General features: G+C 42.4%; 2 protein-coding genes across 4 annotated transcripts in view; both read right to left on the bottom strand.

Moving 5' to 3' along the window:
• Nucleotides 1-1,510: 1,510 nt before the first annotated feature.
• Nucleotides 1,511-9,515, bottom strand: b3galt8 (beta-1,3-galactosyltransferase 8). Its single transcript, XM_037777082.1, has 3 exons — nucleotides 9,504-9,515; nucleotides 6,882-6,884; nucleotides 1,511-2,854 (listed from the first exon to the last, which is right to left on the bottom strand). Exon 3 carries the CDS (start codon nucleotides 2,763-2,765, stop codon nucleotides 1,785-1,787), a length of 981 nt encoding a protein of 326 aa, XP_037633010.1. The 5' UTR covers nucleotides 2,766-2,854; nucleotides 6,882-6,884; nucleotides 9,504-9,515; the 3' UTR covers nucleotides 1,511-1,784.
• The window catches only part of LOC119492558 (tenascin-like), a 59,015-nt gene continuing 37,037 nt past the window's right edge, over nucleotides 4,569-26,546 (bottom strand). Inside the window, exons 11-23 of one of the 3 annotated variants that reach the window (XM_037777076.1) lie at nucleotides 21,578-21,853; nucleotides 18,017-18,289; nucleotides 16,477-16,599; nucleotides 15,484-15,627; nucleotides 14,432-14,551; nucleotides 13,917-14,060; nucleotides 13,394-13,524; nucleotides 13,165-13,297; nucleotides 11,677-11,828; nucleotides 9,439-9,535; nucleotides 8,346-8,507; nucleotides 7,635-7,798; nucleotides 4,569-6,010 (exon numbers count right to left, since the gene is read on the bottom strand). In XM_037777076.1, coding sequence (XP_037633004.1) covers nucleotides 5,900-6,010; nucleotides 7,635-7,798; nucleotides 8,346-8,507; nucleotides 9,439-9,535; nucleotides 11,677-11,828; nucleotides 13,165-13,297; nucleotides 13,394-13,524; nucleotides 13,917-14,060; nucleotides 14,432-14,551; nucleotides 15,484-15,627; nucleotides 16,477-16,599; nucleotides 18,017-18,289; nucleotides 21,578-21,853 — 2,030 coding nt within the window. In that variant the 3' untranslated portion in view covers nucleotides 4,569-5,899. The remainder of the gene's footprint in view (nucleotides 6,011-7,634; nucleotides 7,799-8,345; nucleotides 8,508-9,438; nucleotides 9,536-11,676; nucleotides 11,829-13,164; nucleotides 13,298-13,393; nucleotides 13,525-13,916; nucleotides 14,061-14,431; nucleotides 14,552-15,483; nucleotides 15,628-16,476; nucleotides 16,600-18,016; nucleotides 18,290-21,577; nucleotides 21,854-26,546) is intronic. The other 2 variants (XM_037777077.1, XM_037777078.1) reach the window with 2 other exon arrangements.

Here is a 26,546-nt window from a genome sequence, read left to right as displayed (position 1 = left end):
GACAGTAAATATCTCGTGTTGCTTCCTCTCGGGCTGAAATCCATTTCATGCAATCAGCCCATGACAGACATCTTTTAACAGTTACCTTCATTATCAGTTAGAACTGAAACAACTGATCGATCAGTCCAACGACAAAAAAAGTCACTATTCGGTTGGAAGAGGTAGGAGGCTGATCTGGATGTTAATACCGATGTGATTGAACCCTGAATAAACTGTGTGTACACACAGTTTTCACTATTTACTGATATTAAATAAAATTATTAATCATTTAGTTTAAATTGGCTAGTTGTAGTTCTAATTTAAATGTATTTATTGATTATTTTATATTTTTATGAATTGTTCTAGTCTATAAAATATCAGAAATGAATGAAAAATGCCTACAAAACAGAGACAGGCAGCCAATTTTTCAGCATATTTCTTGTTAAATGATGTAAACAACTGACCGAACAACAACATAGAAGATTTTGTCAATTAACTATTTGATGAGTCCATTAATTATTCAAGACCTACATTCTTTATCGTCTCTGTAAAAGAGACCCAATGAGACCCGTCGAGCAACAGAAAATCTATCTGCAATTCTTTTGATAAGCAAATATTCTCTAGTTGCTGCTTTACTTTGTTTTACGACCATAAACTGAATATGTTGGTTTAGACAATACAAGACATTTGAAGATGTCAACTTGAGCATTTCTCTGAAATCCAGCAATTGATTAAATACTCTGCAGTTAGTTGCAGACAGTTTTCATTGTCAATGAATGTGTTGATTGTTTAGTTTCAGTTTTTCAAAGAAGTTTAGTTTTTATATATTTAGTTCCAGAGCTATAATGTCTCTGAAGTAGGCAGCTACATATTCATACAGAATACATGTTTTGAGCTGTGTAGGAATGGCCTTAATGTTTAAATCTTTAGATTTGGGAATCAACTTGAGTCCAACAAACAACCAGTTGGTCAACATTACACCTGAGCTGAATGGCTTGGTGGTTTCATGGTATTTGATCGAACTACAATATTTAAATCTTGTTATTTAATTCTAAAAGACTAGACTACATGTGAAAAAACAACAGTGATTAATTAGCTGTTGTACCTGAATTGGGACGCAATTTAAAGCAATTGCGGCGCAGCACCTTCTCCTGGAGGTCGGTTCATTTTCTGTGGTTAAAAGTCACAAGAGTTGACGGATATTCATGCGGTCTTCTTCTAACGGTAGTGATATATTAGAGCTAAAAAAAATAAACTGAAATTAATAAAAAAAATATATTTTTAATCCTTTTTTAACCAGGCAATATCGTTTTAGTTTAGTTTCACCTAATGGATATTGTTTTTATTTAGTTTCAGTTTTGTTGCATATGTCTGTGTTTTGTGAGCAGTTCAATTAAAGAGTAGTGTTACCTTCTCCGGTTGTTTGGAGTTAAACTAACCAGGATTTTGCAATAAAAAAAAGATTAGAGAAAAGTCAGAAAATATAAGTATTGCATGAAAAGGGACTCCCAACCCCTTGGAGGGGTCCTGATCCCCAGGTTGGGACAACATTGTTGTCAATTAATTTTGCTGATTGACCAATTGATTCATTGACAAACTCATTTCAGAACTTCATTCTTTTACATCTCTGTAAAGATGTGTTTAATTCCCTGATAATTAATAGTATTTATATAATTTAACTCCTAGAATTTCTTATGTTTGTTAACACAACTAACCCTTTAACCTGAACCCCCCCACCCATTGGCTGTGTGTTGAATGGCTTTTTGTTCCTTTACAGCAGGCTACTGATTTCACTATTGCTCGTCTTAACGGTGAAACACTTGGTAACAGCTGCTGTGGCCTTTGGAGAAGTCCTGCCACATGTGCAGCAGCTGTGATGGCTTAAATCTGTTGGCGATGACCAGTCCGACAAACGTGCACCTGTCGTACTCCAACTGTCGGATCTCAAACAGGTTCCTGAAGGTCAGCAGGCTGAGGGAGTACACCGGCCGGACGTTCAGCACGCGCAGACACAGCCCCACGTAGACGTCCTCCAGGGGGATCATCCTGACGAACCTAGACGCCCAGGAGATCCTGGCGGCCAGGTCTGCGGAGAAGACGTACCCGGCTCCGGACACGTACGGTGGGAAGCTGTCCTCCGGGTACAGCTCCTCCGAGACGTGCCACTTGCTGTTCCCGTCCCTCCTCGGTCTGCCATCGCTTATCAGGGACCCCGTGATGAACCCCTGCCTGGGGGACCTCCTCAGCCTCCTGATGAGGTGGAACACATTCACGAAGACGTCAGCGTCCACCTTCATGGCGTAGGAGGCGTCCGGGCAGTGGGTCGCCAGCCAGTTCATCATCATCATGGTCTTGATTGTCAGGTTCTGGTAGCTATCCTGGAAGTTCATCTGGATGATGTCTCCATGTGTCCTACTCTCCTCCTCCAGCTCGGCCTGGATGCTGCTGGACACCTGTCCCCCATCAGGGAGACCCACATAGAACAGAGTTAAGGTGTCCTCACCTGGAGCACCCCATGTCTTCCTGATGGCCTCCCTGGCTAGGACCTCCAGAGGAGCAACTGGGACCATGAACACCAGGAAGGGGGCTCTGGGTCTGTCCTTGCATACTGCAGGCTGGTTGAGGTGATACTGGTATGTCTCAGGGGAGATGAGGCGGTACTCCTCCACCGGAAGTGGACTTATTGGCTTGGGCGGATGTTTTCTACTCACTAGGACATGGACAGACAGGAAGAGCACCACTGAGACAGAGAGTAACTTCACTAACCTCCAGTAAGAAGTTCTCATCGCCTCAAAGGTCTCCTGTTCAGCCGGTAGTCCTCCTGGTTCAAGTCCCAAATGAAACACACAGTATTAGTGCCGGAGGACAGACCTGTCTCAACCCGTCTCAACAACTCCCAGCAGGGCGAACCCGGAAATGGATACCTGCCAAACACAGCCACGTGACATCCTGAACACAAACCCAGCAGGAGGGATAGGTCGACACGGTGTGCGTGACGTCATAGGAGCCTCGTTGTGATTGGTGGGTTTTATACAACCACACACGGCGGGACTTCAAGCAGCTGTTAGTGCTGTTGATACTAGTGATGGGAAGTCAGGCTCTTTTTAGTGAGCCAGTTCATTTGGCTCAGCTCACCAAAGAAAGAGCCGGCTCTTTCAGCTCCCAAACGGCTCTTCGTTTTCTGCCTTTTATAATGCAGCCATAATTTAGCGCTGTTTTGACCTATGATTAGTGTGTGTGCACATATATCACTTAAATTATTCAATATAATTATAGTAAACCTTACATCACATCACCCCTGTTCTGGCATCCCTCCATTGGCTCCCTGTAAAATTCAGAATCAACTTTAAGATATTGCTAATTACATTTAAGGCACTGCATGACCTCGTCCCCAGTTACATTTCTGATCTCTTAGTTCCATATTCGACCTGTCGAACACTTCAATCCTCTAATCTCGGCCTTTTATCTATCCCCCCGCTCAAACTGCAAAACAAAAGGGGATCGGGCCTTTTCTGTCTTAGCCCCAACTCTCTGGAATCACCTCCCCAATCTATTAGAGCTGCTGAATCTCTGGACTGTTTTAAGCGGCTTCTAAAAACTCATCTTTATAGGCAAGCCTTAATTTCTATAGGCCTCATCCTCATGTGTGTTTGTCTGTTTTTGTGTGATCTGTTTCTCATTGTTTCTGTGTTTCATATTGTAATTTTTTCCTTGTTTTCATCATTGCTTGATGTTTCATTTGTATGTGAAGCACTTTGTAACGGTGTGTTTTAAAAGGTGCCATATAAATAAAGCTTTACTTACTTACTTACTCACTTATAATTTCCAGATTACCATAATTTTACATGCTGCTTCGTTTCCGACTGTCACTCATCTTGTTTGCTATTCGCGCACCGCACTCCACTCTCTTTCTCTTCTCCTCTTCCTCCTGCTCTGTACCTGTAGACCGTCAGCGCACCGCGCACCCCCGCCCCTCCCTACTTGATGGTACGATCCTTGTAGGTCATCACCTGATTGGTCGCACGGACGTAATTAACACAACATTCAGTCACAGTCAGTGCATGGAATGCCAGTGGCGTGGAGAAGATCGTCCTATCATTCTGCCTTGAATTAATTAAAGAAAAAAAAATAAACGTCCGGGAGCCGGCTCTTATCGTTCACTTAAAAGAGCCGGCTCGTTCGCGACCGACACATCACTAATGTTAATGCTTTGATACATTACATTGGATCAGTGTTGTGCAGCTCTCTGTGTGTACATTGTATTTGTCCCTATCAAATACACGTGAAATGAAAAGTTATTTAAAATAAAATAATAACAACAACTGTATAGCGATAATTACAACAGAGTATTAGGGCCACATTGAGGGGGGGGAAAAATCAGAGATTTCGAAAATAAAGTCATAATATTACGAGAAGAAAGTCGTAATTTAATGAGAATAAAATCATACTATTTCAAGAAAAAGAAATCGTAATATTACGAGAATAAAGTCATAACTTTATGAGAAAAACAAAAGACATGATTGGAAGCATCTGAAAAAAAGCTAGAAAGTTTGAGTAAAGATGTGAAAAAATAAAACAACCTGAGCATCTTCCTTTTAAACAAACTGTTTTATTGTAATACAGTTTACAGAGAAACACCTGTTGTTCACCCAGTTATAAACAAACAAAACAATAAAAACAAACTTAATTTACACAGGCATTCTTTAGAAGGTCAGTGGTTTAGTATGCTGCTGTAGCGGGGCCGGGGTGGGGGGGTCTCTAGTTTTGGCCTGTTCAAACACTATATTGTCATCAACATAAGCAGAGACTTTACGTCCAATAGAAATTCAATTGAAATTGGCCGTTTTTCATGTTTTGAGTACCAACACAGGACAGTCTCTTAATTGTTCCACATATATGTACTGTATTCACATTTTGCAAAAAAAGAAAGAAAAAAAAAAACATCACCGCATTTCATTATATACTGAATTACAGGTCCTGCCTCGGATTCACAAGAGAAACAAAACAAATGGAAACACATCAGCTTCTTTCTTTTCTCTGTTCTTTACAATACGGTGGCTGTAGCATGATGCCTTCAGGGGCTTACATAATGAATGGAAACACTGCCGTCCACGTGGACGTGGGGGGTGTGGCGGGTAAAATACTTTTTCCATACTATTTCTTTTTTTCTCTTTTCATTTCCATCTCTATCACATCAGATGTTGCGGGAGATGAGGGAACCTGGGGGAGGATAAAGTGACACTGAGACGAGTTAAGCACAAAGACAAACGAATGGCGAGTTAGATGGAGATATCTGACATCTGAGCAGTGCCATCTGAGGAGCATCCCTTTTCAAATGTTTAAATCAGATGTATATGTGTACAGTTCTGTACAAGGAATAGAATTTCTATGATAATCCAGGTGAATTATCACTGTATTATCGGTTTTAGCAAAGAGCCTAAACAAGACCACGTTGTACTATAAACAGCCTGTCCTTTCTGTAAAACCCCAAACGTGAAATAGGGACCTGTATTAATTACTGTACACAACATAATGCCAAAGCTGCACAGTCACCTCCCCACAAACGCTGCAACACAAGAGAAAGGATCAGAATCAGGTGAGATGGAGTTGTTTTTGCTCTCTTTGGTGCGTGAGTAGAATCTGTGTGGGCTTGATTTAAGTCCAGTTTGTAACATGCACATCGATTTCCGCACTGGCAGCATTTCCACAACCGTATCACAGGGGAAGGGGGTGGGTTATGGAGTCGAGGCTGATCTGTGAGCGAATGGAGGGGGGACACGGTGTGTTGGTTTTGCGTGGAGGCAGCAGGGCTCTTGGCAGTGGCTTTGGTCGCTGCAGGGTGTGTGGGTGTGGGAGTCAAGGTGGTTTATGGGGAGTCCAGACAGAGTAGTAGCAGTGTTGATGGTGTTGGTTGGATCGTTTATGATCGTTTCCTCCTTCCCTCCAGGTTTCTGAAGTTGGATGGCCGGATCTTCATCTCAGCGAACTCGATCGAGTGCTCGTGGCCTTTCCAGTGGAACCAGTTCACACCCTAGAGAGGAGGAGACGGACAAATGATGTTAGTCTAAAAATAGAAGTTGACGTAGGAGTAAATTGGAGGCCCTTAGCCATGTTCCAGTCACAGATTCACATTACAGCCAAAGCAACCCTATCGCCACACAAGAACAGCAATATTGGACGCTTCTGGAAACCCCAGATTACGTTTAATGCCAGCACTTCAAAAATTCTTACTTTTTGCAATATCTGCGCGTGGCCACTAAGGTATGGATGAGGTTGGGGAAGTTGAATGTTTTATGTAAGGTTTAGCTGTATTTATACTAGACACGAGGCCCACTATTGATCTTACTCCCAACTCATCAAGGAAAGACGCTTGGTCAATGCTCCTCTGCGTTACCGCCACACCGAGGCACCCTTTTAGCGTCTGTATGGGACGCACCAGGATTTCAACTAACTCCAATGTAAACCCAGCCACGTCATTATTAGACGCTTAGAGCAACTGGCGTAGTATAAAGAGCGTGAAAGTCCACTTAGGGAGGAGGTCGGGCTGAATGCTTTTGTCAAACAAACACAGAATTTCACCCAGGAGGCCGCTGTTCATGTCCCGTGTGAAACTAAGTCATCGTTAACTTATTTTACCTCACTTTTGTTACGTTGCTTACGTAACAAACGTACTTATTGTACATAACAAACGTACTTATTTTAACCCAAACCACAATGTTTTCCTGAACCTAACCGAGTACACCTAAAAACAAAGTGAACTTATGTTGGAATTTTTTTATTTTGAAAAGAGACTGTACAGTATGCATGTAACAAGCTGAAACTGACACGCTGTTTCCATAAAACAGTGGTGGCACTATGGGCAATGTCCACCAGCATCTGAAACTTGTAGGAGAAAACACCACCAGCTTCACGCGGTATCTCTGTAGCCCCGGTGTGTGCTTACATTTCTGAGGAGGCTCACGTCAGCTACGGCGTGGTATTTGGCATTGGACGTATATGAAATTCCTAGAGATGCTGGGCAGGCCGAAGACATCCTTTTTCTAAGATTTTGTCCAAAATGTAGACAATTTTCAGCCATTGTCGTTGCAGTGTGGGTGGTATGTGTAAATGAGCGATGTCCGGCTTCCATTTGGTGAGCTCTGGGCGCCGGTAACACAGAGGGAAGCTGTTCATTTGCACATACCACCAACATCGCAACGATACACAGATGGTTGAAAATCAGCAACGTTTCCCTTTAATGAGATGACTTTTGTTGTTAGTTTTGATTTTGTAGTGAGTACATGTTGTATGAAGATGACATCAAAGTAAATCCTGAGTACAGTGGTTTCTTTACTGGGATATTTCCAAGCAATGTAAGTAACAATGAAATGAAAACCAGTGGAACTCCCTCAGATGAAAGATCCTCAGAATCTTCTCAAGGACTAGTGGAGCTCCATCAAAGACACTCTGAACCCTCTGAAGGACTCTGGGAGTCTAATCAAACACCAGTGAAACCCCGTTAAGGACCCCTGGAGCCTCTTCAAATACCCTCTTCAGGAGAATACCCTCATCTCAAGGACTCAAAGAACTCCATCACCCTCAGTGACCCCCAGGGAGCCTAATTTAACACTATCCATTTTAGGACGTACAGTAACTGCACTATAGACATACTGTACCTTGCTGTGACTGTTATCTCCATATCGCCCCATGAGGTTGACACGGTGGCAGTTCTTATACCAGAAGGCTCCCTTATAGGACAGGGCGCAGTTGGTGACAGCGATGTCGTTGTCGTGGTCGTAAGTGGAGAATGGACGACCGTGGTGGTAGGTCATAGAGTCACCTACAAAGACACACAGCAGAGAGAGAGAGTGGACTAAACTGCGGTACAGTTTCTGTTACATTTATGTAGTCGATGAACACTGCAACAACACTGCAGATATAAACGGTGCACTACCTGGCCACTACACACACTGCAGTCTAGTCGGTTGGAATAAATTTGATTTCACATTTTATTCTTTTGTGTTTCATGACGAAATGAGAAAGTGTTATAAGAAAACTCTTAATGATTAGCAATGATGAAAATAATTTTAAAAACACAACCTTTAGAAAAGAGTACCAAGACAAGTGTTCCCCCATAAATGTGTTAAATCTAAATAATAAGAAATTCAAAGTAAATTTGATACAAATAACATAAAAAGTGGACCAAATTGGACAAAATGGACAAACCCCATCTCTTCACAGAATAATAATATAAGGAAAATTATTTAGAGAGAAATGATATCTAACTATAAAGCAAAGGATCTCTGTCTGTCTGTTTCTCTGTGTTAGAGTCAGAAGGTACTGAGAGACAGACATGTCTGGCTGCAGGCTGCAGAAGTCAGCGTTACCTGCTGTTCCGCTGTATCCTCCTACGTGGACTTTGTAGCGGGTCCGAGGTTCAGAGACAGAGAACTTGTCGTACTGAGCGTAGGCTGTTTCTCCCTTATCTCTCAGGTCCACTCTCAGCTCGTACTGACCTCCAGCTGTGATCTTATGCATGTTGGAAAGACCTGAGTGTGAGAGGAGATTACATATCAGAGGGATGGACAGCAATAATAACAATTCAGTGATGGCTGTGATAAGATGTTATTATCAGATATAATTCCTAATTTTATATTGAAATAAGTCTAAATATATCATTAATAAGGCTAACTAAACCAAAGGCTGATACCTCTAGTTGGATTCAAGCTTCAAAGTGTATCTATTTCATTCCATTATTCAATACGTTTAATTATTCCCTTACAGTCAAGATTGTGGTGAAGATAACAAAAACAGGGATTTATTCATCTCGTATCCTGCCTTACTTTAGTGGATCATAAAATATAGTTTATGGAATTAATCTGCAGATGCTCCTGCTCAAAATGAGACCAAACTTTTCTATGGATGTCAGTTCTTGAGCCATGACAAATGCCAACATGAGGCCTGCAGCAGACTAGATAAGGACTATTTCTAGCGAAGCTGATTGAAGGAAATGCCTTTTGCTACTGAAGCCGTTATTGATCACTTGCATCCCCTACCAGCCGGTTAAGAGGAGCGAGGAGTCAGCAGTCAATGACGGAATAAAACAGTCAATAAAATTTATTTTTCAAAAAGTGTGAATCACCGCAACCACAAGAGGTCCTTCAGCATACAGGCATAAATGAGCAGAAAAATATCAGGCTGATGGGTCCAGTAGTATGGGAGATTAGTTGCGGACAGACAGACAGACACACACACATGACTGAACACATGATCTCCCCACAAGCTGACCCCTGGCTGAGATAATTATTACAATTAAGTGAGTCAATGTAGAACTTATGTATGATCACACAATATGGACGCCACTAAAACACTGGATGCTATTTCATTTTGTATAAATCACCTCAATTACTATCTGAACATATTGATACATGACCATATCCTCATGTGTCCTGGAATACTGTGTTGTGTTGTTTAAATTACCCAGCCAGAATTCATCATTCATGTCACCGAAGCCAGCTGTGTAATTCTTCCAGTTGCGGAAAAACTCCAGTCTACCACTCTGTCGTCTGAGGAACACCTGAAAGCGAAAGACAACAGGTCACCAGACGTTCCTACTGAGAATGAGTTGTATGTGAAACATCGGACAATTGACACTTTTATATATGGGTTTTCAAAATAAAATGAGAATTTCATCTTAGCCAGACAATCTTAAAGATATCCTGGATATTTGTTTGACAAAAATGCAAGCTCATCAAAACTAAATTGGCACATAGAAGCAATTAAATATAAACTCAAACATCATCAGCAAAATTATAATATGAATATTCTCAATACATTCTCATTATCAACTCATAACTGATATTAAAGCTATTTTAATTTTTTTTTTATTTCCACTACTGTCAACAAGCTGTAAACATAACACTGATATATTATCACCTTATAAAGTTGTTATAACATGTTAACAAAGAGTTGCCTATTAATTAACACATCACAAGTACATCAACTCCTGAGAAAAATATCTGTCTCTAGCTGCTAAATGTTCCACTATGTTCACCAGATAGTCTCTGACTGAGTCTGTCTGTCATTTGGCGCTGACAGGTCGTGTACAGTGGCTTTATCAGAGCTTTTTCACTGAAAACAGCTGCCTGCTGCTTCTGCTGTAAACCAGGTTGATGAGAGCCGTGAGAATGAACCAAACAGTAAAGCTGTGGGCTGTAAAACTGATACAACGAGCTGAAAGAATAAAACGCTCCATAGAGCTGAGAAGAACTGCAGAGCTGGTGACTATTCTCTGTCAATACGAGTGACGGGATAGTTTGGGTGTTTTGAAGTGGGGTTGTATGAGGTACGCCCTCAGATTATAGAAACAAACAGGAGTACCAGCACGGGAGCAAAGCAATGGGCAGCAGCAAAACAGATTTTAGATACCGAAAAGAACGGCTCACCTAAAAAAATCTATATTATTTTAAAGGTATAATACGCAACAATTAAGTATAAACTGATACAAAAATAATACCTCTCAATCATCACTTATGCCCAACTAGAAGTGTTTGGTGGTGTCTGTTTCTGCAGAGACCCTGCAGCCCTCTGCCTGGATTTTCTCTTTTCTTCTAATTTTGCTTTACTCAGGAGGCTTCTGAGCGTCTGCAAACAGCCTTTGTAACCCCCAGGGGCCAATAACAGCACGCAGGGTATGCAGCCCGTTCAGGTGGTCAAATATCGCCGCTTTGACACGTCCCCTCAGCTTCTGATACTCAAAAGTCCCCCTTTACTCTGTTAGATACAAAGCGGCCGTATTTCACGGATGAGCACAGGTTGTGTTATGTGCATGTGTTCCAGTCTCCTGCTCCTCACTGTACTGTGAGTGCAGCTATGATCGGTGTGTGTCTGTAGTTTGACGAGAGCAGCGCTGAGCCACAGTCGGTAGACAGGAAGCCTGCATTCATTAAAAATCTGGCAACTCAGCACCTTCCTGCAGAGTTATAATTGCAGAGTTAGTTGTGTGATTTGAACGTAACCGCCGGGAAACAATCCGAAAATAAAGTTTTATTTCTCCGATTTGCTGCTTTGTTCATCATCGTTACCATCGCTGCTCTCTCTCGCTCTCCCTCTCGGCTCGTTGAGCTGTAGAGGTGTGGCCAACTTTGAATGCGGTGTGTTTACAAACGGCAACCGACAACGGTTACATATTATACCTTTAAGTGCACGCTTTATTTAGATTATTTTCATCGCTTTATCTTGCCGTCAGACATCTATACAGTCTGTTTCCGACGGGGGAACTGAAACTGTTTTCTATGCACTCTCGCCAAAGATCGAGGCAGTGGTAGACCAACAACTACTGGGAAAAAATACTGTTTTCTTCAGTGGAGTCTGGCTTTGGTGAGAGCATAGATAACGGCTTCAGTTCCCCGTCGGAACAGGCTGTCTGACGGTGAGGTAAAGCGGTGAAAATATTTTACATATAGCGTACACTTCAAATGAGGTGTTTAAAATCTGTTTTGCTGCTGCCCCCCCCGTCCACAGCTGTACATTGCTTTGCTCCCGTGCCGGTACTCCTGTCTGTTTCTCCAAACTGGGGGCTTGCTGACCGCCATCTACTAATAATACACTGACTATGGATAAGTACCTCATACAACCCCAATATAGAAATATTGATTAGTGCAGCTTTAAATATGAACACATATTGGGCATATATGTCTCTGTTATCTGGCGACTTACGATCCATCCGCCTCCATCAGTGCTCATGTCGCAGTAGACCTGGACAGGCTGGCTCTCATCTCCACCCAGATAGATGGTGTACAGGTCTGATGAAGTGTCGCCATTCAGTAGGGCCTGGGAGCAGTCCCTGGGGTATCTGTACAGCACGCCAGCTACAAACACAAAACACATGATATGATTGAAAAGTCAACAAAGTGGACTAGACATAATCTGTAATGAGGGATAGTGGATGGGAGCTCACTCTGCTAATATGGCTGTCTAGTCTGACTCTACATAAAGAGCAATCGGCTGCACTGTGCGCAGGGTGCAGAGGGATTGGCAGATCACTTTTGGTATTTTTTTATGGCAACCCAGCATGCATTGGGGGAGAGGCAGGGTACAGTACACGCTGGACATCAGTCAATCACAAGGATAACATTGTAGATAAATGAACACTGTCTTTGGACTGTGGGAGGAAACTGAACCACACCGGCCCCAGGACCTGCTTGATGTGAGGTGACAGTACTATCACTGTTACACTGTGCTGCCCTATCAATAAGGTCACTACCACGACCAAAGTGGAGTTAGTAACCAAAACACAATAGTCAAATAAATGCCACTTCTCTGCTGCGCAAAGACAAAGTCCTTAAAGTAATCTTAAAGGTTTTGTTTCGTGGGGTTTTTCATAATTCAGGAGTTATGAATTTGAAATAGGGTCATTTGACCTCCCACTGTATTATTAATAGTATTGAAAATACACCTGAAGTCTACTACTTTTTGAGATATCTTGTAATACCCTTTTCCCACCAAAATTAGTGCATATATGCAGGTTTATAAACATGGAAAACACCGCTAAAAATAGGCGATAGACTTCTTTCCCATTGCCAGTAGACGAGTAGCCTTTTGTTTAGTTATTTTTTGGCGTGTCACGTTCAATGTCGCGAACACGCCACAAAACAGGATTAGTAAACAGTGAAAATGTTACGGTGGTTCCTTTTTTTATATAGGTGTTACTTTTTCAGTCTCTCTTTCAAACTGTCAAACCAGATTTGGTGATTGTTGGAACAGTGGAAAAGAATTAGAAGATGGTTTTGATGAGTTGTATTTTGTTTCCGTCCAGTTTGAATGAAGTGTGTTTTGATGATCAGCCAGGTAAAATTACTGTTTCCTTACTGGAGTCTGGTGGTTTTGAGGAGAGCAATATTTTTGTATGTTAATTATAATTATAATAATTGTCCAAATCCCTGTTGATTTTATTAATTCACTTGTGCGTCACATAGCATCGCGCTGGAAAAGGGGTGAAAATTTGTGTCCACCAGTATGACATGTTTCCCTCACTGACGATCGGAGCTGGAGCCGATAAAAACCTGTGACTACTGAATCATTTGTCCCGGAAATGAATGCAGATTGTAACCTTTTCCCTCTGAAGACAACAGCCAGATGTTAGTGGGGGTTTTGACCAGTGGGAAAGGGGCCTGAAACCTGTCAAGTGTGTATGAGTCCACTTACTGGTGGTGAAGGTAGTAGTGATGACTCTGCTTCTCTTCGGACCAGCAATGGCCTGCAGCTTGACAGAATACTCAGTGGAGGCGCTGAGCTGAGCCATGGTATAGGAGACAGCAGTGGGACTCAGGACCACCTCCTGAAGGAGGAAACATGTTCACACATTTTATTCCCAAACACATTTTATAGATTGAATGCAGTGCTGAATCTGTGTAGTTCTGGTGTGTCCACTCACACGGACGGTGCCGTCTGCAGACTCGAAGCTGAGGATGTACCCGGTGATGTCAGCGCGAGGTGGCTTCCAGGACAGCATACCGTTCTCTGTCTGGATGTTACTGGCTGCCAGGTCCTGAGGGGCGTCCACATCTAATAACACAACACAAGTTTATATCATATCATATTTTACTATATACATTTTTCTGTCAGTTGCTCTCAGCTGTTTCAGCCCCCTTGTTGTGATGTCACTCATGTTTAATTAATCTTTCATTCACATATTTCTACATGACATCACTGCAGTCATTCATCCGATTAATGTTCAAGAAACAAACAGCAGTTTATCTACAGTATGAATGACTTCCTCCTCTTGGTTATCTCACACTCATCATGCCCTTGTTGTTTCAGATTAAAAAATACAGTTTGTAGTTACAAAGAAAAGTCCACTTGACTGCTCGGCTGCTACTTTGTAGTCTGTATTTGGCAAATGATCATTTTTGATTTAATTTGAATCAGTAAATCAGCTTTTATGCAGGAATGCTCACCAGTGGTAAACTCAGTCGTGGTGGCTGCACTCTTGGCCATGTCCCTGACAGCGTAGACCTTCACGGTGTAGTGTGTCGCCGGCGTCAGAGAGCTCATGTCAAAGTCCACCTCGTTTCCTGACACACGCTCCATCACTGGAGCCACTGGAACGACACAGACAGACAGTTAGCCTGAAGTTAGCACATCCAGAACAAACATGCAGGGTCAGAGGCTGACTCTAGAGGAGGAAGCAAACTTGTTTCTGACTGATGTGACTCTTTTGTTTAAAACTGAATATTGGAATATCAGTCATGTTGTCCCACTCAGATATGATCAAATCCCCCCTTCTTTTTATGAGTTCTTCATTGAAAGGCAGTAATGATCATCTAATGATCGTCATTTCAGCATCTCCATCATGATTCAACAATTAAACCAACTGTGTCAAGTAATAAAACGTCTTTTTTTTATGTACAGCATGTGTGTTTATTCATGTATCTATATGTATTGTGTGTACATGCATGTGTACACTAGATACCCGAGTCTGCGCTGTAGGTGATGACGTAGCCGTCTACAGTGGCGATGGCGGGCTGCCAGAGCAGCAGAGCTTCAGTGTCTGTGATGTTGACGGCATTCAGACCACGGGGTTTATCCAGAGCTGTAACAGACATACACACACACACACTGAAATATCTCCCCATGGACAGAGCTATTGTGTTGGAAGGAAACTTCACCTCTTCCTGCTTCCATAACACATCTTCTTTCAGACGAGTGGAAAGAAAACACACATACTAAATACACGTTTAGGTGTTTATTTTACTACTTTGTCTTTTTGTGTCTGTAGATTTCTCCTAAATTCACCAAAAGTTAGCATTAGATAAGGCCTCATTTGCATATTCAAACATAATACTTCAGAAAACTTGTAATACAAAACAAATAATTTTCTTAATGTAAGTAATAAACTGGGGAAGTTGATTGAAGATTTTTACCCTATTCGCCTGTAATGTATGAAACTTTACAATCCATATCTTTAAAGGCCGTTTTCTCTCAGACTCTGAGCCAGAAATCTCAACTTCAGCAGCACTTACATACACCAAACTTTTCCAGTTTCATTCCTATCTATATTCTGAAGTTTTTTGACAGAGAGGTTTGTTCATATGTCATTCATAGCCTGATTTATACAACATTTTATTCCTAAAAATATGGTGGAAAATGATTTCTTTTATGGCTGTTGACAGTATTTTCTGATTTATGGAGTGATAAAAAAGAGATATCCAAAATCTCCTCTGTAAAAACCTTTGACTCTAATATGTCAACAAAATGAAACAAGAATAGTTAACCTGGCTTTAATAATATAATGACTGATTTGCATATTCAAACAAAGAAGATCAGCAAACTTTCATGGTAGTATCTATTAGTTCATTTGTTTTACCCCATTTACCTGTAGTCCCCCCTTAAACAGTAGCTACACAAGCAAATTATTACAGTATCACAAAACTGACAAATCACAGCTGAGTAAATCAACCTAACCCGAACCAGGAAAATATACATGTTTATATCTAGCCTTAAGATAATGAATGTGTGTCTTACCTGTGGTGACGCTGTCTGATCCAGGCTCACTCTCCCTTTGACCCTTGATAGCGACAACAGTGACCTCATAGGTGACCCCGGGAGTCAGGTTGGGCAGCACAGTCTGAGATTCAGAGCCGTCCACCGTCAGCGTCTTAGCATTACCTGGAGGCCAAAATAACAAGTCATCTGGTTGAATAAAGATATTAGAAGCTTGGCTCAAGTAGCAGTTGTTTAGATAACGACATTCTCTCAAATTCATCAGTAACCTGATGACCTGATTTCTTTCCACTCAGAGGATTTTCAGTCATGTGTCTAAATGTACAGTCCATTACAGTCAACTGAGACAATATGAAATGTAAACATTATAATTGATTTTCCTGGTTGTTTTAACCATTCTGTGGTACCCATACACTTGAATAGGCCTAATGTGTTGTTTTTACTCAAATGTTGAGTCATTTTAGCAGTTTGGTCTCTATATTTGTATTTCACAGCCGTTGTCATGTGCAGAAATCAAATCATAATAGTAATAAACTTAGTTTTTTCCCCTTCAAACTGACAAAAAGTTAATTAGATTTGTTTTACTTATTTCTTTTGGCATGTTTTTCTGATGATTATTGTCATTTGCTCTGGACCTCTCACTCCCTCATTCAGTAGAAGTACCTAGAGCCAGTCACTAGGGGGCAGAAGTAGTCTATCATTGGAGAAAAGAGTTTGCTCTGCAGATGATGGAGGATGGAACTGATTGATAGGTCAGCGATAATACAGCAGTGAGAACGTTCATACTGGCTATAAAGTCATTCATAACCTGGAATATACTTCCCTGGTTGGATGAAGGTATTGAGTGTAAAAGTATCAGCGCTGCGGGCTAAATCTTTATGTTGTAAATGTTTACTCTCTTCACTTTTTCTACAGTTTAAGTTCACTTTAGGGAATGTTTTCCTCAATCAAGTGACGGTGCTGTAATAAGTGTCTGGATCCACCCTGTTTCAGTAGTGATTGAGTGACACTGACCTCCATGAGCAGGCACATAAGTGACCCTGTTGCTGTCCACCCGAGCTTTTGGAACCACCCAGTGAACGGTGGCGGACGTGTCGGTGACATCAGAGAAGCGGATGCCCTTGGGTGAGCCCAGGTCTGGCACAAACAAGACACACACAGCAGATAGGGGGGAAAAACAGACACAATATAGGTTTAGTTAATATGTGTACTAACCTTCTGAGACTGGTGAGGACTAGAAATCAGAACGCACAGTATGTCTGTCACATAAATCATTTACATATACTAGTGGCTATTTTTCTGCTTCACAATTAATAGCAGACATGAAAAGACACACATATTATTTACATGTAGGCAGATCCACCACCGGTGAAAGACACCCGTTTTAAGAAGAAAGCGAAAGACAGAGTGCGTAAGAGAGAGAGCAAGGTAGACAGACAAAAGGGGCCTGGGGAGGTCCGGGCTCACGGAGAGAGACCCTTCCTGGCTAACAGCGAGCCACAGTATCTTGCGTGACAGACCTGAGGAGATTAACTTGCCCCCATTTCATGGCAACACAAAAGTGAAACATGCGCCACGCAACCCAAGAGTAAAGCCTTACCCCCAGGGAGGACAGGAGACACAGCCATAGACACCCCCCCTCTCTCTCTCACTCACACACACACACACACACACACACACACACACACACACGCACAAGGTTTACAAAGAGCGACTCCGACACATGGGGCCAGGCAGTCAAAGACAACATTTGGGAGGACGACCGGACGGAGACGACACAATGAAAAGGAGCAGAGTAAAGAGCTGAGTAAATGTCCTGAGTGGAGCTCGACTGATGTGAGTTTTCAAGACCTTTTCTGGTTGTTTTAGGTTGAAGCTGCTTTGCTGATATTCAGCATCTTTAAATTGGACCTTTTTTTACCCAGAATTATTTTCATTAAAGGATCTGAAAGCATTTGGACAATCATGGGATACTAAAAACCAGGACAATAATAATGCATCATCAATATAGCTGCTTCATATCCATCATATCAGACTCGCTGAGACCCATTTTTAAAAGAAGGTTGATATCAGTAAACCCATATCGGTCTAATTCTGATCCAGCAGCAGTCTGGGGGCCCCTCTGAGATCAGCAGCCCCGTAAGCCGCCATGTGGTCCTTCTAAACCCAGAGTGTGATCTTGGATACTGCCGTTAACCTTTGGTTGCGATGAAAGGCCCTCTGCTGCTGGAAACCACTCAGGAGCACGGACAACACTGACAACACTGAACACCACCAACACATAGCCTCTGACACCACGCAGACATCACGAAAAAAATCATCATCGTTAAAAGTGATTCATTTCTACAGATAACCTTTTTTTTGTTTGGTCACATTGCAGGGTTAATTGCCTTGGACGAATACAGTGACGTGACGCTTTGTTACCAGGTTAGTAGACAAAAAAACAAATGTGAGAGCACAGGTATGACGTGTGAGAATACACATTGACCACGCTTGACAAGACTAGTGCTGCAGAGTTTCTCTGATTTCTCGTTTCCATCCCGTCACCGTGTACCTGTTCTCACCCCCTCCGTTACAGACTTGGAGGGTCTTCCAAAAACGAGCCCAAAGATTTCGATTTTGTACTCGGTGTCCTCGGTGAGATCTGTGATGGCCGTGCTTCGCTCGTCGCCACCCAGCACAAGCTCTCTTGGTTGGCCTGAGCCCTCAGCCTGGCTGACCATTATGACAAAGGTATCGAAGACATCCTCTTCGGCCATCCAGGCTAGGCTAAAGCTCTCAGGGGTCACGTCGGAGACTAGGAGAGCCGGCACCTCTGGTTCGGCCTCTGAGTGACAGGGGAAAGTCAGTTTTGCTCCTTTGCGGAACTTAAGAGTGCTTTGACATTTGAGGAACATGGCAGTGAAAGAGAGTGCATCAATCTATGTGTAAATGCCAGCATCGGTTATATGGAAGCGCAGCATCAGTCAACAAATAAAGAACGGAAAGAGAAGAGTTTTAACGCAATCTGGTGAAAAACAGAGAAGGAATAAATGAACCGACTTATCAAAGCCACTGTGGTTAGTAAGATAAGAAAAACTGATGCAGTTAAGATTGTTACCAGAATTCATTTTCAGGACATTTTAGTAAAACAATACATTCGTCTGAGCTAGGGCTGCCACTTTTTTATTAAAGAATCAAACCACTGTTTGAACATGGGGGGAAAAATTCAATATTCAATCTGTAATGATCTCTTTGAATTAAAAGTTCACCGTGTATTAAGGGCCACAGGTCGTTTCTATGTCCTTCTACCTCAATGCATATCCAGTAAACTAGGTTGTCGTTGCTGCTCTCTTTACTAATGCAAAATGGAGAAAACTAGCAAATTGTGCATAATGGATAATCACGACACCAAACCATCTGAGAAATAATGTGAGGAAGCATTTTGGATTCGATACCAGCCTGATCTCACAGAAATACGTGAAATGGCCTCGAAACAATGCCAATGAAACGTAATTTATGATCTTCCATCAAATTACATTACCCCCATTCAAACTTTATCTTTTGAAAAAGTAACAGCCCTGGTCTGACCCATCTAGGGATTTCAAACTACAGCTGCCTCTCTTAGAATAGTGCTCAAATACAGTGCAGACATCTATGTGCATGCAGATGGGAGTGTGTGCATGTGGTGCAGTAAAAGCTGGTAGTTAAGCAGTCATTAGCAGCGGCTAAATAATGGCAGTGATAGGATGAGAGGCTGAGAGACAGCAGGAGTCTACAGCTGCTGGAGAAAAAGCTCCGTTTCTCCAGAGGATGAGTCCGGCGCTGAAGCTAATTAGCTGGAGAAACTTCCGGTAGCCTATAACAGCAGCACAGATGGATACATAGGCCGGACAGAGCTTTTAAAAGCAGCCAAGATAGAAGCATATATAGGCTATAAGTGGGCTCAGGAAAGCCTCAATAAAGCCCAGCGCCACTGCTCATTAAAACACTGCACCAAATGTGAGGGTCTCAGGGGTCCTTGAACTAGCCTGAAACCCCTTTTTTTTTATTGTGAGGGAAAAAAGCATGAGGCATTTGTTGTGAGAAGAAGCGGTGGAAATGAGAAGCAGAGCAGACAAATCCCAGGGAGCTGTCACTCTTCATTAGCCGCCGGGCAGCTTTAGCTGGTCAGTGGAGGAGAGGGAGGGCCACATCCATCAGCTAACATGTGCTAGCTTGCTACTGATTTCACCCTCCCACCACCACCACCACCACCACTTCTACCCCTCTAGCCCACATCCCTCCTCCACACCCCCCAAGACCTGAGGGAACACAATCGCTGCTCACAAAAGGGAGCCTGTTATTGGAGGAGGTGCACGCCGGCGCCAGCTAACCTGCTGAAAAGGGGGTCTGCAAGCAGAAGCCCAGAGTTCCAGTCTCGCCTGATAACTTTTACGAGAGCAGCTTGTGGTGATATGAATCACAAACTGAGTCAAGCTTGTTTCTGGGTGCTGTCCACATCTCTTTGTGGTTCCATCAATCATTTGTTGTATAAAAACTCAAAGTTTCCTCACTCCCTTCCCTTTTCAGAGGAGGACTTTATTTTCCCCCACAACAACGTCTTCCTCTCCGGTAGAACCGACGATGACCACCGTGCATAACGTAATCAAATTAGTCAGCGCTTGTATTCACAAGTTGGAATGTTTTATGGATTAAGTGATGCTAATGAAAAATGTTAAGATGGTTTTCAGCAGCCATTAGCATGCAGACAATGGGGCCGTGTTGAGCGCATGCCATATTCTGCGTGGCCCCAGAAGCCCCTGGCACCCTAGCACCAGAGCCCAGGGGCAATGGCAGCATGAGAATGAAGAGCGGTCCAGGCTCGGGGGAACTGGGGATGCATACAGAAGAGAGGCCTCACACAAAGTGACAAAAGCGCCTCAGGGTTTTTTTTTTGTCCTCTGTCAGTCCTCCCATCTTTCTTCCACTTGACTGATCCTCATCAGTGAAATGCTGAATGATAATGTCGGAATAGATGCGGACATAAAAAAAAAACCAACTCGAAACTGGTTATTTTTGACATTCTAGTCCAGACTAAATAGTTTTATAGGGTGATGGTGAGCATATTAATCCTCAAGAGGTATTTTGTGCTTTATTTGTGAAGGTGCTCAGAGGCTATCATAAGGCGTCATTAGCAGATTTTGGCTTCACTGTTTACAGCCCACTTATTAGGGCACATACTGTAATTCCCAGCATGTTAATCACGGGTAATGACTGTGTTTGGTGTAGTGGGTGGGGAAACGAACGCACCTGTTGTGCCCCAGTTAAACAGCACACTGACCTTTTTTTTTTATGTGTTTCTGCCTGTTCACACACAACAGACCAGGTGCTGTTTCAGGCTGGACTCGTACCAACAGGCAGACGGACAGCTTAAAGGTGGATCAAACGTGTATCCGTGGCTGGCTAATATAGATTGAATGGGTTTTGTGTGAGTGCTCACAATCCCCTGCATCAAAGGAAGGGATACAAGCATGATGGATGGCTGATGAGGGGGTGTTGTTTGGGGATTTGGATTGTGCACTCTTGTTGAATGTATAGGAGATTTTGTGTGTGAAGAATATCTTCCGGCACAGCGGCTGGTAGATTGTCTTTACACACCTTTTTGAAATGTACTTCCAACGCTGAAGGTAAACAGTTTTCTAGAAAATGGCAGCATTAACAAGTGTTCAGTCACAAAGATTTGTCAAACTAAGGTCTTTTTTTAAGGCCAGGCTCAGTTAATGATTTCCAATTATTGCGCCGGATCACTTTTTCGTCCAGAATATTCTTGAAATCCATTGAACTTCTGTTGAAGCCAACGAAAGTGGCTGATTTAACTTATTAAGACGGACATTTTTTGAAGGCCGTGGGAAATTGCCGGCGCTAATTTAAGTCCAACAGTGTACAAACACGAACTAGTGTTGTCTATAACACCTATCGGTGTCATTTTAACACTTAGTCACACCAGAGCTGAATAGACAAACACCATTTGACAACCGCAAGAAACTGCTACTTCAGTCCACATGGGAAAAACAGTGGTGAATTCACTGTGTGCAGCAGAAGAAGAAGGAAGCAAAGTAAAGAGCGAGACCCCCAGCGTCGACAGCGTTGATACCTGTGATGGTGTCTGCAAAGACAGGGTCTAAGAGGGCCCCCCTGTACACCCCGTACAGATTGGCCCTGTACCAGGTGGTGGAGGACAGGCCAGAGATGGCGAGGCTGCGAGCATCGGCGGGCACCGTGTGGTTTTGCCACTCAGCCCCCGTCTCTGCATCGGTAACCTCGATCAGAAAGGCCTCGAACGCCCCGTCCTCGGCAGACCAGGACAGGAGGAAGCTGTCCCACGATACGTCGCTGACGGTGACGTTGGTCACCACAGGCTTCTCCTCCTCTGGGTGATGACAAACACATCAACATGGAGTTACAGGACTGGGACAGACAGACAGAATGAAGACAAAAGGTTGGACCGATACAGGTTTGTCATAGCCAATCCTGGAATCTTTTGGACTGTAACTCGGAGATTTTTTAATTTTCAAAAATTCAGAATTGGCTCCGTATATCGGTCTAACCTTACAACACACAAACATACAAATACTTGGGTTCCATTTGAACCTTTCTTGTTGACAACAATGAACATTGTGAGACACACATAAAACAAACAAGACCAAGCTTCTGCTCAACAGTGGAAGAGTCCTCCTTTACAATATCAGCTGCAAAAAAGACGAAGCTCTCTCATTTGTATTTCAATCATTTCATTTCGCTGTCGAGAAAAAAAAAAAAGAGAAAAGGCCTTCACTTTGTCTGGAGTAGAAATATTCCCTTATTTCCACTACAAAAGGCCAGAGAGAAGAAAAACATCCTCATTATCAATGGCTGCCTATAGCCATCTCCTCTATATTACCATATAAGTGGGAAGACTTAAAGATAGAAAGCAGCCGGCAAACATGCTGATGCAGCTTGTGTGCGTTAATGGCTGTGAATGAGCCATTAACATTTGAAGGTGCAGCGTAGCCCGACCAGTATATGGCAGAAGTACGCCGTCCACTTCAATCCTATGGGGAGGCCATGCAGAGCCACGCAGCAGCAGCCTGTAATTGGACTCCATTGAGTGTGCAAGCATTCAGAGAGTAGATTAGAAAGAGATGGAGATAGATGGTGCAGGTAAACATCAAGGCCACCATTATCCTCCTTTCACTGTGTGGCAGAGTGGAGCGCAAATGGGGTGGTAGACAATGAGGGAGGTGGGAGTGGGGGCGGGGGGGCTGAGCTGGAATCAGCTGATCATCGCTTTACTGTATGAGAGCTCATATGGACGGCTCAAATGGAAAATGCATTTACTGTATGATATGTCTGATGAGTTTCTGGCCATGCAGTGTGGGGGAGGATTTGAGTCAGCGTTGTGTTCACAGCTGCAAACTTTTCTCCTGAAGATGCAGGAAATAATACCCAGTACAGCACACCTCACTTTAAATCCCCTTACTTAGCATTTATAAGCAGTATATACAAATTTAATAAATGCTTCATTACACACTATAATGTCATTGTGAGCAGATATAAGTGCAATGTAATGTATTTGTCAATGACAACAACTATAACTAAGTTGAGGCTGCTATATAAACAGATAGTGAATGATAAATATATGGAAAATGTGATGACCTAAAATATGTCTTCATATGAGAATGTATAATTACTAACTGTCTAACTATGGAACAAGGAATCTCTGTCTCTCTGTCTGTCTGTCTGTCTGTCTGTCTGTCCCGCTGTGTTATTCTCATATCTGAACTGCTCATCCGATCTACTTCATACTTGGTGGGTGTATTGCTGGGGACCGAAGGACGTGTGGTGTCAAATTTGGTGTAATTGGATCATTTTGAATCCTTCTGAACGGCCGCGGCTCATTGACTGCCGTTCACTTTACAATCAAACTGGAAGTGGATAGCCAACTAGATGCAGAATCTAACCTAATCTACTGTATTTCACCAGTGTGACTGTGAGTAAACCTCGAACCTGTGTGTGTTTTCCCTCACGAGTAAGACGGTATTTCTCCAGTGTCAGACTTGATACTAACTTATAACACGACAGTAATAATGTTACCACCAGCAAAAGCATTTTGCATTTCTCGAGATATCTACAAGCAGGAACACCACAGGCCAGGCATTCAGCCCGTTCTGAACAGGCACTGCACTAGTAATAATAATGAACACTTAAATATAACCACAACTACATTAGAGTGTATTATAAACCATGTATTTAATGTTTGTATACTGCTTATAGATACTAAATAGCAGAGGTGGGACCAAGTCATTGTTTTGCAAATCTCAAGTCAAGTTCCAAGTCCTAAACTTTGAGTTTTGAGCCTTAAAGAAGTCATAATGCACTCTTCTCAGAATGTAATGCCATCTTCACAACAAAGTAACAATATATAAAATAAAAAAATAAAAAATCATGTATGCTTTATAAAATTTGTATTTATTTTTTAAAACAAGTTTGTTTAAACAGGTGCGGCTGAACTTAATCATAAAAAAAAGATTTGGGGAATTAAGTGTCGACTTGCTGGGAATGAATGCCGTCAACGTTAGTTGATTCAGGAATTGAAAGAAATTAATTGATTTGTGGAACACTCTTTGACTCAAGTCACTGGTGTTTAAGTCCAAGTTGAGTTGCAAGTCTGAAGTCATCAAAATTGTAACTCGAGTCTGACTTGAGTTCAAGTCATGTGGCAAGACGAGTCCACACCTCTGCTAAATAGGGTTGTTACCCTTAAGACAAAAATGTTATTTGGCTAAAATTGTTTTGAAGAGGCCTCTTACTCTACATTTTTAAGAAGTCCTAAGCTACAATTTGGGGAAAGTAAAGTGTTAAAGAAACTAGCTGAAATCATTTTAGCGGGCTAAAAGAAAATTTAAATTTCCTTTTAGCTAGCCTTTAGCAATCCTTTACCATTTGAGAAAATAAATCTTCACTTCCTAGGAAACAGGTGTTGTCACACCTCACTCTCTAACTTTAGAGGGTCAGTTAATGCAAATTACAAAAAAAACACCTTTTTCCACTTACCTAGAGGAAATATCTAGCGGTGTTGATATGTTCTTAGCCCAGCTTTAACAACGTCCACCTGAGATTTCTGCCCCAATACAAAGGAGGTGAACGGAATTCCATTTGTGGTACTTCCATTAAACATAAAAAAATTCCTTTTCAAAAATTCCTCTCTTTCCAGAAACATGCTGTCAAAAATGTTCTTACAAACTTTTATAGAAAGTAGTTTGACTAAAAAACAGACAAACAGCAACTTCTTCGGGATATCCAGAGTGAAAGGGCTGTTTTCTGTTTCTGGAAAAAGATGCTGCTTTTACTGTGAGCACCACAAACTAAATTTGGTCCATCTCCATTTTACTGAGGTGGAGGCAGAAATCCCAGAGGCAGCTGTGGCTAGATACCACAAACACTAATCAGAATTATTTTTATTTGTATTATTTTTTTTTGTATTTTGAGTGAACCAACCCTTTAAGCCCAGCTTCAGTTCAGGTTGTCACATGCAGTTGAAGATATGTGCCATGACTAAATCAAATGATCCCCTGAGATATCACCTTCTCATTCTGATATCTGCCATTTGATACGCAGTCATTCATATCATATTGTCAAGACACTAACCGACGTCTTTGCTTTTGTACACTGCTGAGAAGATCATGTCAGTGCATGCAGGACAATGATCTTGCTCTTTCATGCTTTACATTCTCTGTTTTTTCTCTGCAGAGAATCAGTAGCTCATGCACCATCATCTTGTGAAGTAAGGCACTCCAACATAATGCCGAAAATGATGGCAATAGATGGATAAATTGACCGACACCGGTGTTTTGTGCTGGTGATCAAACATATTTAAGACTTTCTGCACATCTCATACCAGTTTAAAACTCCTCTGGGTTTTTATCAATGTAATATACAACAGCAGTCACACATGGTTGTTCAATTTCTTGAATCTTCTTCTTCTTCTGCTGAAACCGTTATCATTTCCACATGTCTGCTGTCATTGTTCCCTGAGGATAACTCTTCCAGTCAGCTGATTAGTATAAATTATGATAATCCTGGCTTTTGTCTCCTGATTTCCGTGTTTGAATGACATCAGTTTGCTTTTTTACATCTTTCATTCTTGTATGTGAATATTCAGAAGCACATTTTGGCTTGGTGTTGATTCTCAGCATGGTCACTTAAACAGCTCTTCGGAAACCGCAAAAACAAACTCTTTTAACCCTTTCTGTGGCAGAAGAAGTAGAAGCCCAAACCTCGTCGGTCTCCCCCCCGCTCCACCCCTCCCCTTTTCCTTCAATCCCTCCTGTAAAACGAGAGCGATCAGTGTTTGCGCTACGTGTCTGGAGACGATAAAGGCTGCAGATCGGCCGGGCTGTGGATTAGAGGGGCTGCTGATTTCGGAGACAATGTTTTAACAGGAGTCCCAGCATGTGGCCTTTTATCTGACAGACCCACAGTTCATCGTGGTCAAATAGCACAAAACCAGAGGGGAGCGGGGCTCACGCCAACAATTATCACATGAATGAACATTGTGCTGGCTGCACACATGTCCATACAAACCCCCAGCACCCCCCCACACACACACACACACGCACACACACACACACACACACACACACACACCCTCAGTTTCACTCTATCTCAGTCTTTTTAGCCACTCAGTCTCTCAATCATACATGCCACACACAGACAAGTGGACATAATGAGTGGACACATGCACGCACTCACCCACTCACATACACACACACTGGTTGTTCTTCTTGGCAGCGTGCAGTCCAAAAAATGCAACAAAAGATAGTTTTTCCGAAGCTCACCAACTTTTCCCTCATGCCATATCGATTTTTGCCCGTAGCCATGCATTTAATGGGCACTCGTTGCATAACTGGAAGATTTACTTGTGAAATGTTTGGCTTGGAGGGAGCCTGACCGCAGCACGAGAAATATGCCACAATCACCTCATTTGTCTTTTCTTGTTTTGGTTTAAAAAAAATCAGGGAAAAAGGAAAAATAATCCCACATGCTATAAATGAGCCTTGGGGTGGGGGTGGGGGGGTAGAGAC

This window comes from Sebastes umbrosus, chromosome 8 (assembly GCF_015220745.1).
Source record: "Sebastes umbrosus isolate fSebUmb1 chromosome 8, fSebUmb1.pri, whole genome shotgun sequence".
NCBI classification, from domain to species: Eukaryota; Metazoa; Chordata; class Actinopteri; order Perciformes; family Sebastidae; genus Sebastes; species Sebastes umbrosus.
This window is presented reverse-complemented; position numbering and strand designations above follow the sequence as displayed.

Excerpts from the sequence above, each read along its gene's own strand:
- b3galt8 (XM_037777082.1), bottom strand. The coding sequence starts at position 2,765 with ATGAGAACTTCTTACTGGAGGTTAGTGAAGTTACTCTCTGTCTCAGTG.